The following is a 14,185-nucleotide window of genomic DNA, read 5'->3' as shown; positions in this document are numbered from 1 at the left end:
GCAGACCCATTTGTAGACTTTTTTAAAGTTAATTATTTTTGGCTGTGCTGAGTCTTTATTGCTGTGCACAGGCTTTTCTCTAGTTGAGACAAGAGGGGGCTACTCTAGTTGTGGTGCACAGGCTTCTGTTTGCAGTGGCTTCTCTTGTGGAACATGGGCTCTAGGCATCTGGGCTCAGTAGTTGTGGAGCAGGGCTCAGTTGTCCCTCGGCAGTGGATCAGAGATTGAACCTGTGAGCCCTGCATTGGCAGGCAGATTCTTTTTTTTTTTTTTGAGACATTTTATTTTTTTAATGCCTACATAAACTGCTTTAGTATGGATGCACCATGAATTTTTTTCCCTGAACTTTTAACTTTTTGTTTTGTATCTGGGTACAATGGCAGCCCACTCCAGTACTCTTGCCTGGAGAATCCCATGGACGGAGGAGCCTGGTAGGCTGCAGTCCATGGGGTCGCTAAGAGTTGGACACGACTGAGCGACTTCACTTTCACTTTTCACTTTCATGCATTGGAGAAGGAAATGGCAACTCACTCCAATGTTCTTGCCTGGAGAATCCCAGGGACGTGGGAGCCTGGTGGGCTGCCGTCTATGGGGTCGCACAGAGTCGGACACGACTATGGCGACTTAGCAGCAGCATAGCTGATTAACAATGTTGTAGTAGTTTCAGGTGAACAGCTAAAGGCCCCAGTCATACATATGCATGTATCCATTCTCCTCCAAACCCTCCTCCCATCCAGGCTGGCACATAACATTGAGTAAAGTTCCATGTGCTATAAAATAAGTCCTTGTTGGTTTTCCATTTTGAGTACAGCAGTGTGTACATGACCTTCCTAAACCCCTTAACTATCCTCCCCCTGCCCTCGCAACCATAATTTCCTTTTCTAAGTCTGTGAGTCTTTTTATGTTTTGTAAGTAAGTGGTTTGTATCGTTGCTTTGCAGATTCCACATGTAAGGACTGTCATACCGTGTCTCTCCTTCTATGTTGGACTTCACTTCGCTCAGTGTGACACTCTCTAGGTTCATCCATGTTGCTGTGAATGGCATTATTTCATTCTTTTAAATGGCTGAGTAATATTCTATTATATATATATACACATATGTTATATATATATATACACCACATTTTCTTTATCCTTTCCTCTGTTGTTGGACATTTAAGTTGCTTCTGTGTCTTGGCTATTTTAAACAGTGCTTCTATGAACATAGGGGTGCAGGTATCCTTTCAGATAATGTTTTTCTCCAGACATATGCCCAGGAGTAGGATTTCAGGGTCATATGGTAGCTCTATTTTTAGTTTTTAAGGAACCTCCATACTGTTCTCCATAGTGGTTGTACCAGTTTACATTCCTACCAGCAGTGCAGGTATGTACACTGTATATACAGTGTACCTTTTCTCTATACCCTCTCCAGCATTTGTTATGAATTCAAAAATACATTTATTTATTTATTTGGCTGCACCAGGTCTTAGTTGCAGCATGTGGAATCATTAGTTGTAGCATGTGGGATCTAGTTCCCTGACCGGGGATTGAACCCAGGCCCCCTGCATTGGGAACATGAAGTCTTAGCCATTGGACTACCAGGGAAGTCCCTGTAGTTTTTTTGATGCCGGCCATTCTGACTGGTGTTTTGATTTGCGTTTCTCTAATAATTAGCAATGTTGAACATCTTTTTACCTGCCTGTTGGCCATCTTTATGTCCTCTTTGGAGAAATGTCTATTCAGGTCCTCTGCCCATTTTTTGTGTGGGCTGTTTGTTTTGATGCTGTTAAGCATCATAAACTGCTTATATATTTTGGAGGCTAATCCCCTATTAGTCACACTTTTACAAATATTTTATCCCAATCTGTGGGTTGTCTTTTCATTTTGTTTTTTGTTTCCTTTGCTATGCAAAAACTTTTGAGCTTAAGTAGGTCCCATCTATTTGTTTTTATTTCCATTTTTCCAGGAGATGGATCAAAAAAGATGCTGCTGTAATTTATGTCAGAGGATTTTCTGCCTACGTTTTCCTGTAGGAGTTTTATAGTATCTGGTCTCACATTTAGGTCTTTAATCCATTTTGAGCTTATTTTTGGGTATAGATGTAAAGAATGATCTGACTTCCTTTTTGCATGTGGCTGTCCAGTTTTCCCAGGACCATTTGTTGAAGAGACTGTCTTTTCAGCATTGTATAGTCTTGCCTGTTTTGCCATAGATTAATTGGCATAGGTGCATGAGTTTATTCCTGGGTTTTCTCTCCTGTTCTCTCCTGATCTATGTTTCTACTGTTGTGCCAGTACCATACTGTTTTGATGACTGTAGCTTTGTAGTATAGTCTGAAGTGAGGGAGCCTGACTCCTCCAGCTCTGTTTTTCTTTTTCAAAATTGACTTGGCAGGCAGATTCATAACTACTGGACTGTCAGAGAAGTCCCTTGAAGACTTTAATGGTGGCCATTCTGACTGATGTGAGGTAATACCTCATTGTAGTTTTGATTTGCATTTCTCTATGAATTAGCAATGTAGAGCAGCTTTTTGTGTGCCTGTTGGCCATCTGTATTGCTGACACATTTTTAATTCATGCATCAGCCCAGTCACCTGGGAAAGGTCCCCAGGTCCTCCTGCAGGGCGTCTGCCACAGCTCTGGGTGTGGCTCTGACGTGTCCCCACAGAACCCCAGGGCTGCTATGCTCTCTGCTTTCAGAACAGGATTTTCTCTTTCAACAAGAGCATCTTTGCAGACTAGCTCCTTCTGGTCCAGCAGGCTGGTTGCTCAGTGCCTCGGTTCCCCCACCTGTATGGTGAGGTGGGGCTCTCACGGCAAGTATACTGGAGTGTTTTGACATTCCCTCCTCTGGTGGATCAGATTTTTTCAGAACTCTCCACTATGACCCCTCAGTCTTGGGGTGGCCCTACATTGCATGGCTCATAGCTTCATTGAGTTATGCTTATGCTTTCGGACTGTGGTCCTGGAGCAGACTCTTGAGAGTCTCTTAGACTGCAGGGAGATCAAACCAGTCAATCCTAGAGGAAATCGACCCTGAATATTCATTGGAGGGACTGATGCTGATGCTGAAACTCCAATACTTTGGTCACCTGATGTGATGAACCAACTCATCGGGAAACCAACTTTTCCTGATGCAGGGAAAGATTGAGGGCAGGAGGAGAAGAGGGCAACAGAGAATGAGATGGTTGAATGTCATCACCAATTCAGTGGACATGAACTTGGGCATACTCCGGGAGATGATGTGGGACAGGGAAGCCTGGTGTGCTGCAGTCCACAGGGTTGCAAAGAGTCGGACACAACTTGGTAACTGAACAGTAGTGGGGTGATGGTAGTCATAGTCCCTCCCCAGGGCTGACAGTGGGAGGGGCATAAATGAGAGCATAGGAGGGTGCTGGGCACACGGTGAGCAGAGGTGCCAGCCTGTCACACCAGGCTCCATAGTCCCTCACCTGGGTTCACATTCTGCTGTGCTTTGTGAATCTGGGCTGGGCACACCACTTCTCTGAGCCTCAGTTTCCCCATCTGTTAGTGATGGGGGTGATGAGAACATCCCCATGTCAGGGGTTGATTCACCAGATACAGAAGAGAGTTCCATGAACTGTCAGCTGATGAAATAGGACACACACACAGAGCATCACTCAGTCCTGAAAAGGAGAAACTTGCTACCACGTGGACAGTCCCTGAGAACACGATGCTCAGTGAGAGGAGCAGACACAGAAAGACACACAGGGTGTGAGTCCACTGATGGGAAACGTCCAGAACAGGCCGATCCACAGACACAGAGAGTGGGTTCCTGGTTGTCAGGGGCTTGGGGAGAAGAAGGGTGACTGCTGATGGTGATGGGGCTTCTTTTGGGGCGATGGAATATTCTGGAATTAGAGGTGGTGGTTGCACAATCCAGTCACTGTACTAAATGCCACTGAATTGTTATGTGGGTGAATTATATGTATGGTATGTGAAGTACATTTCAATAAATCTTTAACCAAAGAAAGAAAAAGAAACACACACACATAACTTTGCTAGAGAATGGCCCAGGAGGTCCTGGCAGGGAGCTCTCACCCACCAAAGAGCCTCTCAGAGTCAGGGGGCATTCACGGCATCGGTCACAACAGGAGGATGGCCTGGGGTCCGCCTCTCTGCTCCAAGCCTGGGATGGGGGCCGGCAGGTGAGCGCAGGACTCGGGGGCTTCCTGAAGGCAGAGGCTGGTCTGGAAGATGGGACAGTGTGGGCCTGGGTGGGGAGCTGGGGGCACTGGGGGCCGTAACTTGGAGGAACTCTCTGGGGCCTCTGGGGGTCAGGCCCATGGGTGGAGAGGAAGCAGGGCTAGAAGCTGCGGCTTTGTCCCCTTCCTACTCCAACTGTGGCTGGCGCAACAGACAACGGTCTTGGGAACTGGAGCTGGGAGGGGGCCGAGCAGACCTGAGCGACACACCTGGGATCCAGGGAGGGTGAGGGAGAGAGGCTCATCCTCAGAGTTTCTGCCTCTTTTTGCTCTTCTCTCTTTAAGAAAGGAAAACACTCCATCCTCGAGGGTGTCAGTGTCTGGGGCTCCAAGTTGGGACCCTCTGCTCTGGGACCCCAACCCCCAGGGCCTCAGTTTCCCCATCTGAACAATGAACAGGTGGGGCCCCTGGACTGTTCTGGGCTCCTGAGACACACGTTTCTCTCTGGGTTTCAGTTTGCCCCTCTGTAAAGAGGACCCATTATGAAGCCCCAATACACCTCCTGGTAAAATCATGGTACTAAATATCAATGTTCAAGTAGAACTTGTACATGAATGTCCATAGCAACCGGCTTCACAACAGCCAGGGTGGAACCAACCCAGATGACCATCCACAGATGATGGTTACACATCACAGGAGCATCACTCAGCCCTGAGAAGAGGAAAAGCCCTGACACATGCTATCACACGGACAGACCCTGAAAACATGATGCTCAGTGAAAGAAGCAGGCAGGACATACAGGGTGTGATTCCACTGATGGGAAATGTCCAGAACAGGCAGATCCACAGACACAGAGACTGGGTTCCTGGTTGTCATGGGGTGGGGGAGAAGATGGGAGGTGATGTGGATGGGAGTGGGCTTCTATTGGGGTGATGGAATGTCCTGGAATTGGATAGCGAGGTTTGGATGGTGAGGGCTGCACAGCCTAGTGAAATACACTAGTTATATTTTGAATTATACACTTAAAAAAAGTGAATGTTATATTATGTGAATTTCATCAATAACTTGCGAAAAACAAATAAACTCAATGAATATTAAGGGTTGATTTTCTTTAGGATTGACTGGTATAATCTCCTTGCAGTCTAAGGGACTCTCAAGAGTCTTCTCCAGCACCACAATTTGAAAGCATCAATTCTTTGGCGCTCATCCTTCTTTATGGTCCAACTCTCATATCCATACATGACTACTGGAAAAACCATAGCTTTCGCTATACAGGCTTTTGTCAGCAAATGATGTCTCTGCTTTTTAATACACTGTCTAGGCTTGTCATAGCTTTTCTTCCAAGGAGCAAGCATCTTTTAGTTTCATGGCTACAGTCACAGTCCACAATGATTTTGGAGCCCAAGGAAATAAAATCTGTCACTGCTTCTACTCTTTCCCCTTCTATTTGCCATGAAGTGATGGGACCACAGATGTCATGATCTTAGTTTTTCTAATATTGATTCATTATTCCCCAGGTATTTTTATAACGTTTCATGTCTTGTTCATTTATTTTTGACTGTGCTGGGTCTTTGTTGCCACATGCAGGCTTTCTCTGGTTTGTGGCGAGTGGGGGCTACTCTTTGTTGCACTTCTCAGGCTTCTCATTGTGGTGGCTTCTTTTGTTGTGGAGCACAGGATCTAGGTGCTTGGGCTTCAGTATTTGCAGTACTGGGGCTTAGGTGACCCTCAGCATGTGGGATCTTCCCAGACCAAGGATCAAACCTGTGTCCCCTACATTGGCAGGCAGATCTTTAACCACTGGACCATCAGGGAAGTTCCTAAGTATATTTTTAAAATGCATGTATAATATGTAATTGGTACTAATATATAATGTAAGATTTAACTTAAAAAAATATATATATATATATTTATTTATTTGACTGTGCCAGGTTTTAGTTGTAGCATGTAGGATCTAGTTCCCCGACCAGGGATTGAACCCAGGCCGCCTACATTGTGAGCATGGAGTCTTAGCTACTGGACCCCCAGGGAAGTCTGTGATTTACAATTTTATTTTAGTTTAATACATTATATGTATTAAGTTTTACGTATCATTTATACAGTTATATTTATTATGTTTTATAGGTTCTTTATACAAGTATATTTATGTTTTATACATCATTATATAATTATATTTATTGTTTAATGTTTATATTTTAGTTCCTTTCATATTAGGCTCATTATCTTTCTGTGATTCAAGTGGCAGTCTAAAGCCAGTTTCTCATGTGTTTCTTGACTTCGCTGTACAATATACAGCCGGCCCTCAGTGGTCACACATTCCACACCCACGGATTTAACCCATAACAAATCAAAAATATTTGGAAAAAAATTTACCAGAAAGTTCTAGAAAGTAAAACTTGAATTTGCTGTAGGCAGGCAGCTATTTGCACAGCATTGACATTGTATTATATAAAGTGCACAGAGGATGTATGTAGGTCACTTGCAAATATGACACCATTTGATATAAGGGACTTGAGCATCTGGGGATTTGGGCATCCATGAGGGTCCTGGAGCCAAGCCCCTGCAGACACTAAGCGTTGGTAACAGTGAACTGTTAGTCGCTCAGCCCTGTTCCACTCTGTGCAACCACAAGGACTGTAGCCCACCAGGCTCCTCCTTCTATGGGATTCTCCAGGAAAGAATACTGGAGTGGGTTGCCATTCCCTTCTCCAGGGATCTTCCCCACTCAGGGATCAAACCTACATCTCCTGCATTGCAGGCAGATTCTTCACCATCTGAGCCACCAGGAAAGCCCCAGGGGTGACTGTATTCCCCACCAACATGACAGATGGTTCGTGGGGGCTGTAATCTCACAGGTGTGGGTTCAGAGCCCAGCTCTGGCTGTGTGGCCTCAGGGGAGTCACCCAATCTCTGTGAGCCTCGGTGCTGCCTCTGTGGAGTGGAGGTCACGAGAGCCCCTGGTTCCCAGGACCGTGATCAGATTCCATGAGTGGAGACCCCTGGGGTGGATGCCACTCTTGTGGGCAGAGGTCCTGGCACTGGGCCCCCAGCCCCCGCCCGCCCCCAAAGAGCAGAGTCAGGCGCCGTGGGCAGAATGGGGACAGATCTTTATTAGAGTCACAACCGCGGGGGCCGGGGTGGGGCAGAGTGCAGGTCGGGGCTGAGCTCTGGCTGCGGAGCGCCCCCTGCAGGCTGGGCAGGGTCCGTCAGGCCGGCTGGTTTATAACTGAGTCAATCCAGTTCCTGAAGAGGGCCACGCGCGCGAAGAAGTCGGTGCCCCTACCGCAGGGCCCCCGGGACCAGGAGGCCACGCCGTGTGCCAGGCCGTTGCAGACGAGAGGGGTGCCGCCATCCCCCTGCAAGGGCGGCAGAAGGGTCAGGGCGCCCGAGGCCCAGCCCTCCACCCCGCTCCTGCCCAGAACACCACCCCTGCCACCCACAGAAGCTGCTCATGCCCCTGGCCCTTTCTAGGTGCTGTTCCTCTGCCTGTGCTTTTTCCTACTTTTGCTCGCAGCTCGGGTCTTAAATGCTGCCCCCATCTCCTCAACTTCCTAAGGCCCCAGGCTGCTGCACACCCCTGTCTTTTTTTTTTTTTTTTCCACATCCTTGTCTTAATAGCTGATGCCCAAGCCCTTCAAGCACAAGCTATGGGAGCTCCTGGCTCCAGAAGGGCAGTCTCTCCTGTTCCCTCTTGTGTCTCCAGCCCCCAGCATAGGGCTTGGCAGGCAGAGTTGAATAAATACTGTTTCTCAGGCTCCAATATTTGAAACATCTAGTTCTAATTGAATACTTAATCCCAGGGTGAGTTCTGAACTTGCTTTCTCTCCCCCAAGAGGAGCTCACAATCTCTCAAGACCCCTCCTCCCCCACCACACCGAGCCCACACCAGATAACACCCAGCGGGTACCTGGCAGATGCCACCCCGTCGGGTGAGGACGCCAGTGCACACGTTGTTGGGGCGACACTGGTTTGCAGGTGTCACGGTAACATTGAGGACCCTTGGAACTCGGGAGAGACGCCCCCTACGCCGTCGGGTGCCCCAGCCTGCAACCTGGCACCCGGTGCCAGCTTCCACTGTGGCGTTCTGCTCCGGCAGTGGTACCAGCGCCACGCTGCTGGTGAGGTTGGCCTGACGGTCCAGCTGGTGAGGGAAACTGGGTCAGGAGAGGGCATAACTGGGGGCCAGCTGGGAGCCAGAGAGGCAGCAACATGAGTTCTGATCTGGAAAGCAGTTTGGGTTCAAACCCCAGTTTAGGCAGTAATCTGCTGTGGAGTGAGTGAGTGAAGTCGCTTAGTCCTGTCCGACTCTTTGCAACCCCATGGACTGTAGCCCACCAGGCTCCTGGCCAAATGAGTTTACCTTTAGGGCCTCTGGTTCCTCCAGAGAAGGAATCAATGGTCCTTACTGCAAACGTGGTTGAGAGACCATGAAGGTGAAGAGCTCGCCCAGGAAATGCAGATAAAACAAAGCACCACCCTCCATCCTCGGTCAGGATTGGCAGGAAAAAAATTTTTTTTTCCTAAATATGGAACACTTCACGAATTTGCATGTCATCCTTGCGCAGGGGCCATGCTAGTCTTCTCTGTATCATTCCAATTTTAGTATATGTGCTGCCAAAGTGAGCACTGGCAGAAAAATTTAAAAAATCATAATATGCAGTGTCAGTAAAGATGTGGCGAAACGGGCAGTTTTAAATTCTGCTAGTGGGAGAGTAAGTTGGCCTAGCTGTTGTGGCTGCTCTGGGAAAACTTTCACAAAGAAATATGCACAAAAACTCACTGCGATTCTGTCATAACAAAAACATCTGGAAACAACTTCAGTGTCCAGGATCCAGAGGTTGGCTAAGTGGATTGTGCACTTGGCTGTACGATTTACACACTAGGCTCTGTGCACATGGCTTGTCCCCACTTAGCTCCTCAGGCCAACACCAGCTCCCTGCTCATTTTCCCACCTGCAGCAGCAGCACGTCGTTCAGGTTCTGCTGGGGGTCATAGCCATTCTCGCTGACGCTCCTGATGAAGAAAGTCTGCCGGGACCGCTCGCGACGCCTCAGGTCATAGACACCCAGCACCACGGTGGCAATCCCGGTGTTCCTAAGAGCAGCGGGGGCAGATACCAGGCTGGGCTTCCCCAGAAGCCCCCAGCCTTCTACAACCACTGGGCGGGCACTTACACAGGGGCAGGCTTGCAAATAAGGTAGGAAATTACAAGCCTGCTGGCTCGCGGCCCGGGAGCCAGAGGAAGGACATCAGTGATAGTCAGGCCTCTGTCCATCCTCCTTTTGTGGCTGCATCTCGCTCTGTTTCCAGGGCCCCATTTCCCTCTCTAAGCCCCTCAACCCTTCCTAAGACCAACCCCCCTTGCCAAGCCCCTCCCCTCCTCACCTGCGAGGCACACCCACCCCCCCCACTCTCCCCCAACCCCCCTGAGCTCTCTCCCTCTCCCAGCCCCCCTGCCCACTCCATGGCCCTCGGCTCACCGGCTCTGGAAGCAGCTGGCCGCTGTCAGGACAAAGTTGGGGTGGATCAGAGCGCCCCCACAGAAATGCCTCCCTTGGTTCTGGATGGAAGCCAGGAACGGGAGCTCCTGCGGCCGGGCCTTCCTGCCTCCCACTATGTCCACCAGAGGGGCCGAGCCTGGGGGGAGAGGAGGGTGTGCTGCAGCCTCCCAGTCTCAGCCCCATACCCAGGGAGACCCCAGCCTCCCTCACTCCTGTTCCCTAAAAGGACAGGTCCCCACCCTCCCAGGGCTGGTCGGGGCCAGCTTGCCTGTGTGGCCTGGGCTCGGTTGCTTCACTGTCCCTCCCTGAGCCTTGTGTCTGGGAAACTGGGGCCAGCACCCGCCAGTCCCTCTCCCCCAGGCCTGTCCCCTGCAGTTGAACCTCTGCACAGATGCGGACGCCCGGCCTGGGGTGAGCACTCACCAGCCCTGGAGGTTGCTAGCAGGCTGGCCAGCATGGCCAGGAGTCTGAGTGCTGTCATGACGGGGCTGCTGAGGGTGGCTGGGGACAGGGCGCCCTTATACCCTGGGGCCTCAGCCGTTAGCACATACCCGCCCAGGCCCAGCCCCTCCTGGCGGGAGCAGAGGAAGTTGCCCAAAACCTCCCCAGCTGGCTGCTCCTGGAACCTGCCTGGATCCTCCAAGTGCCAGCTTGCACCCTCTGTCTTCCCCTCTGGATACTGGGCCACCCCTCAGTGTGGGTCAGGCCACCACCCAGCTGCCACTCGTGGCTCTGCCCAGCTTCCTAGCCTGAGCACCGGGGCCCACCACTGCCCACCTGGTCTGGGATTGAGTCCTGCTGCCTTTGTGTGTGTGTGTTCTTTACTGCTTTTTATTTTATTATTTATTTGGCTGTGCCGGATCTTAGCTGGGGCATGTGGGAATCTTTCAATCGCAGCGTGCGGGATCTAGTGCCCCTACCAGGGACTGAACCTGGGCCCCTGCATTGGGAGCGTGGAATCTTTGCTGCTGGACCACCAGGGAAGTCCCTGTTTTTTTTTTTTTTTTTTTTTAAACAGCTTTACTGAGATATAATTCAAGTACCACACAATTCACTGAATTAAAGTGTGCAGTTTCATGGTTTTCAGTATCTTCACAGAGTTACGCAGCCATCACCCGAATTTTAGAACATTCCATCACCCCAAAAGAAAAAAGTAGCTATGGGAAGTCACACCCCATCCCCCAACTCCTGATAACCATGAACCCACTCTCTGTGCCTGTGGATTTGCCTGTTCTTGACGTTTCCCATCAGTGGAATCACACACTCTGTGGCCTTTTGTGGCCAGCTTTTTACCTACAGGATTTTTATCTGTAGGTACGTGGCTGGGTCCTTCACCTGCCCTTAGTCTGTGCATCTATATAGTGGGCAGGTGCGTGGAGCCCCCAGAGCCTTGAGATTCTGGAGACATTGCCTGCCCTTCTCTGGCCTCAAAGTAGGGTCTTCAGAAGTTTTAGGCATCCAGTACCTGAGCAAGAGATGAGGCCAAGCGGGGAGGAAGACAGGGTTGCATATCCAGAATATATAAAGAGCTCTCACAGCTCAACAACAAAAACAAACCATCCACTTAAAAATGGGCAGAGGGTTTGAATAGACATCTCTTCCAAGATACACAAACAGCCAACATGCCATGAAGATGCTTAAAATTATTAGTCATCAGGGAAATGCAAATGAAAACCACAGCGAGACACCACTTCACACCCACTAGGATGGCTAGGATGAAAAGGGCAGAACAAACACAGTGTTGGTGAGGAGGTGGGAAATTGGAACTCAGACACATTGGCTGAGATGCAAAACCCTGCAGCCGCTAGGGAAAGCCAGGCAGCTCCTCAAACACTGGATTATCCTGTTACTCAGCAGCTCCACTCCAAGGTGCAGGCCCAGGAAAACTGAAAACAGGGCCCAGAAACCTGCACACGCATGTTCACAGTGTGAGTCACAGCTGCCAGGAGTTGGAGGCAACCAAATGCCCTTCAGCAGACAAACGTGTCCCTCCACACATGAGAGCATCCCTCAGCTGTGAAGAGGGGTGAAGCCCTGACACTTGCTACCACGTGGACAGACCCTGAGAACACGATGCTCAATGAGAGAAGCAGACACAGAAAGACACACAGGGTGTGATTCCACTGATGGGAAATGTCCAGAACAGTTCGATCCACAGACACAGAGAGTGGGTTCCTGGTTGTCAGGGACTGTGGATTTAGGGGGTTAGGGGAATAATAGCTGAAGGAAACAGGGTTTCTTTGGGGGACATGTTCTAGAATTAAGTGGTTGCACAACTCTAAATGTTCCAAAAGCCAGTGGATGGTATAATTTACGATGGCTGATCTTATGTCACGTGAATTTCACATCAATTTAAAAATTTTACTTATTTTTGACACCTCAGCTTTTATTATTTATTTATTTATGGCTGTGCTGGGTCTTTGCTGCCATGCGGGCTTTCTCTAGTTGCAGTGAGCCAAGGACTACTCTCTAGTTGCATTGTGGGGGCTTCTCACTGCAGTTGCTTCTCTTGTGGAGCACGGGCTCTAGGGCATATGGGCTTTACCAGTTTCACCACTTGGGCTCAGTAGTTGTGGCACATGGGCTCAGTTGCTCTGCAACATGTGGGATCTTCCTGGACCAGGGATTGAACCCACATCCTCTGCACTGGCAGGTAAATTCTTAACAACTGGACCATCAGCGAAGTGTTCTGACAGGTGACACCAAGCGGTTGGACTGGTGGTGGACCCCACGTCTCAGATCACCAGTTGGTGTCTGGGGCTGTTGGGGGCTGTTCCAGGGCAGTCCTGGGGAAGGTGGAGGGAGCAGGTGTCAGGGTCCTGTGCTAGGCCTCAGGGTCCTCCGCCTTGCTGAAATGGTGGGGTCCTCGGGTTCAGACTGATCACTGCTGTGTTTATGGTCCCACAGCTGAGCCGTGTCCCCAGCATGGCCCCCAGGACCGGATCCTACCCCAGTTCAGTGTCCGCCCCCGAAGACTGCTTCCCATCTCCACCCTCCTAGGATCCCACCCATGCACCCCTCCTACCCCCTGCCCCGAGTCCCCAGCATGCCACCCACCCTGTCCGTTCCTTGGACCCAGCTGCTGTCTTGCTCAGAGCACAGCCGGTTGAGCTGGGTGACCCTGGGGTCCAGAGGTCCATCCCTTCCTACTGGGTGACCTCAGGGGCCCCGTTTTGGGCCTCAGTTTCCCTGTCTGTGCAGCAGGACATTAACACCCCCCCCCCATAGAGCTGTGTTGAGCGTCAAGTGTATTAATGTGTTCAGGAGTCTCTGAGCAGCACCTAGTGTGTTCCACCCTCTTGCCTGCTCTAAACTCTGCCATGGCTCCCTAGTGCCCAGAATCAAGTTGTCACCCCCCCACCCGCCAACCCCTCACCCCTGGCTGCTGCTGGGCCATGTACCATCAGAGCTGGACCTCACTCCCTCTCCACCACTGGGGATCAACAGGAGGAAGAAGCCCCCCACCCCTCCTGATACTGCCCCAGACTCTCTCCTGGTTCCCCAAGCTGTCAGGAAGGTCTCCAGGGACATCCCTTCGTTTCTGCCCAGCCCCCCAGGAGGCATCAAACATGATTGCCCCATTTCCCTTCCTCCTACCTCCAGAGGACAGTTTGTGGTCACCTTTCAACACCAGCGATTCCCAACGGCTGTCCAGCCCAGGCTCTGCCCCTGCCTGGCAGAGAAACGGAGTCCAGGTGGGCATCAGGCCTGGGGAGGTGGGACAGACATGCCAAATGTGTCACGTACACCAAGCCATCTTGTTATGCCCATTTCCAGGTGAGGAAACTGAGGCCCCGGTGGGATCAGCTCTCTGGACCCCACCCTTAACCACACGGAGGATCATCTTTGAAGACACATGGAGTTGATTCTCTTAACCCAAGAAAGGCCACAGTCAGGAAGGGTCTGGAGTATGGCCGGCTGCACACACTGGGCTCTCCGGCAGCGCAGCCCTCCCCCACCCCACCCCCATCCAACTGGACGTTTAACCGCGGGACTGATTTTGAGGGTCTGTCTCGGTTCTCGACGGCTCCCCCGAGACTGTACCGAGCTAGGTGTATAGGAGATAGTGAACAAAATGAGCCGAAGAAAATTCTGCCGTCTGGGGCCTGGAGACTGTGGACAGTGATTTAAGTGCTCGAGGGCCTGTTTCCCCACTTGTTAAACGACGGTTAGCTGGCCCCCACCCCTCATGACTGTGGAAACACCTGCAAACAGCAAGCGCTGCCTAAGGAGCCTCACGTGAATTCACCACGAGGGCCCTTCCGCCCCGCGAGCATCGCGGAGCATCCCGGGCTGTGCGCCTCGGATGCTGTGAGCCAGGCGAGGGGCCGCGGTCGGACCAGGGGAGGGTGGACCCCGAGTGGCTGAGGGAAGATGCAGGGCAGGTGGGCGAGGCGCGGGCCCGGGAGTGAGACAGCGCCCCCATCCCCACCCCCAGCTTCTTTTGTCTCCCGATGGCCCGGGCGCTCAGGGAACTCGCCATGGAAACGCGTACCGGGGAGGGGGGCAGAGACGCGGGAGACCCGGAGATCCCGCCCG

At 51.0% G+C, this 14,185-nt stretch overlaps 1 protein-coding gene and 1 non-coding gene across 2 annotated transcripts; both read right to left on the bottom strand.

Moving 5' to 3' along the window:
- Nucleotides 1-7,235: 7,235 nt before the first annotated feature.
- On the bottom strand, nt 7,236-10,163 carry AZU1 (azurocidin 1). The gene is made up of 5 exons (XM_061423288.1): nt 10,070-10,163; nt 9,626-9,782; nt 9,098-9,239; nt 8,053-8,286; nt 7,236-7,501 (listed from the first exon to the last, which is right to left on the bottom strand). Exons 1-5 carry the CDS (start codon nt 10,125-10,127, stop codon nt 7,352-7,354), a joined length of 741 nt encoding a protein of 246 aa, XP_061279272.1. The 5' UTR covers nt 10,128-10,163; the 3' UTR covers nt 7,236-7,351.
- LOC133252260 (U6 spliceosomal RNA) lies at nt 8,666-8,772 on the bottom strand. The gene has a single exon (XR_009737873.1). It is a non-coding gene; the product is annotated as a U6 spliceosomal RNA (small nuclear RNA).
- Nucleotides 10,164-14,185: the final 4,022 nt, after the last annotated feature.

The sequence above is a fragment of the Bos javanicus genome, chromosome 7, assembly GCF_032452875.1.
Source record: "Bos javanicus breed banteng chromosome 7, ARS-OSU_banteng_1.0, whole genome shotgun sequence".
In the NCBI taxonomy this organism is placed as follows: domain Eukaryota; kingdom Metazoa; phylum Chordata; class Mammalia; order Artiodactyla; family Bovidae; genus Bos; species Bos javanicus.
Note: the sequence above shows the minus strand (reverse complement) of the source record. Positions and strands in the feature narration are given on the sequence as shown.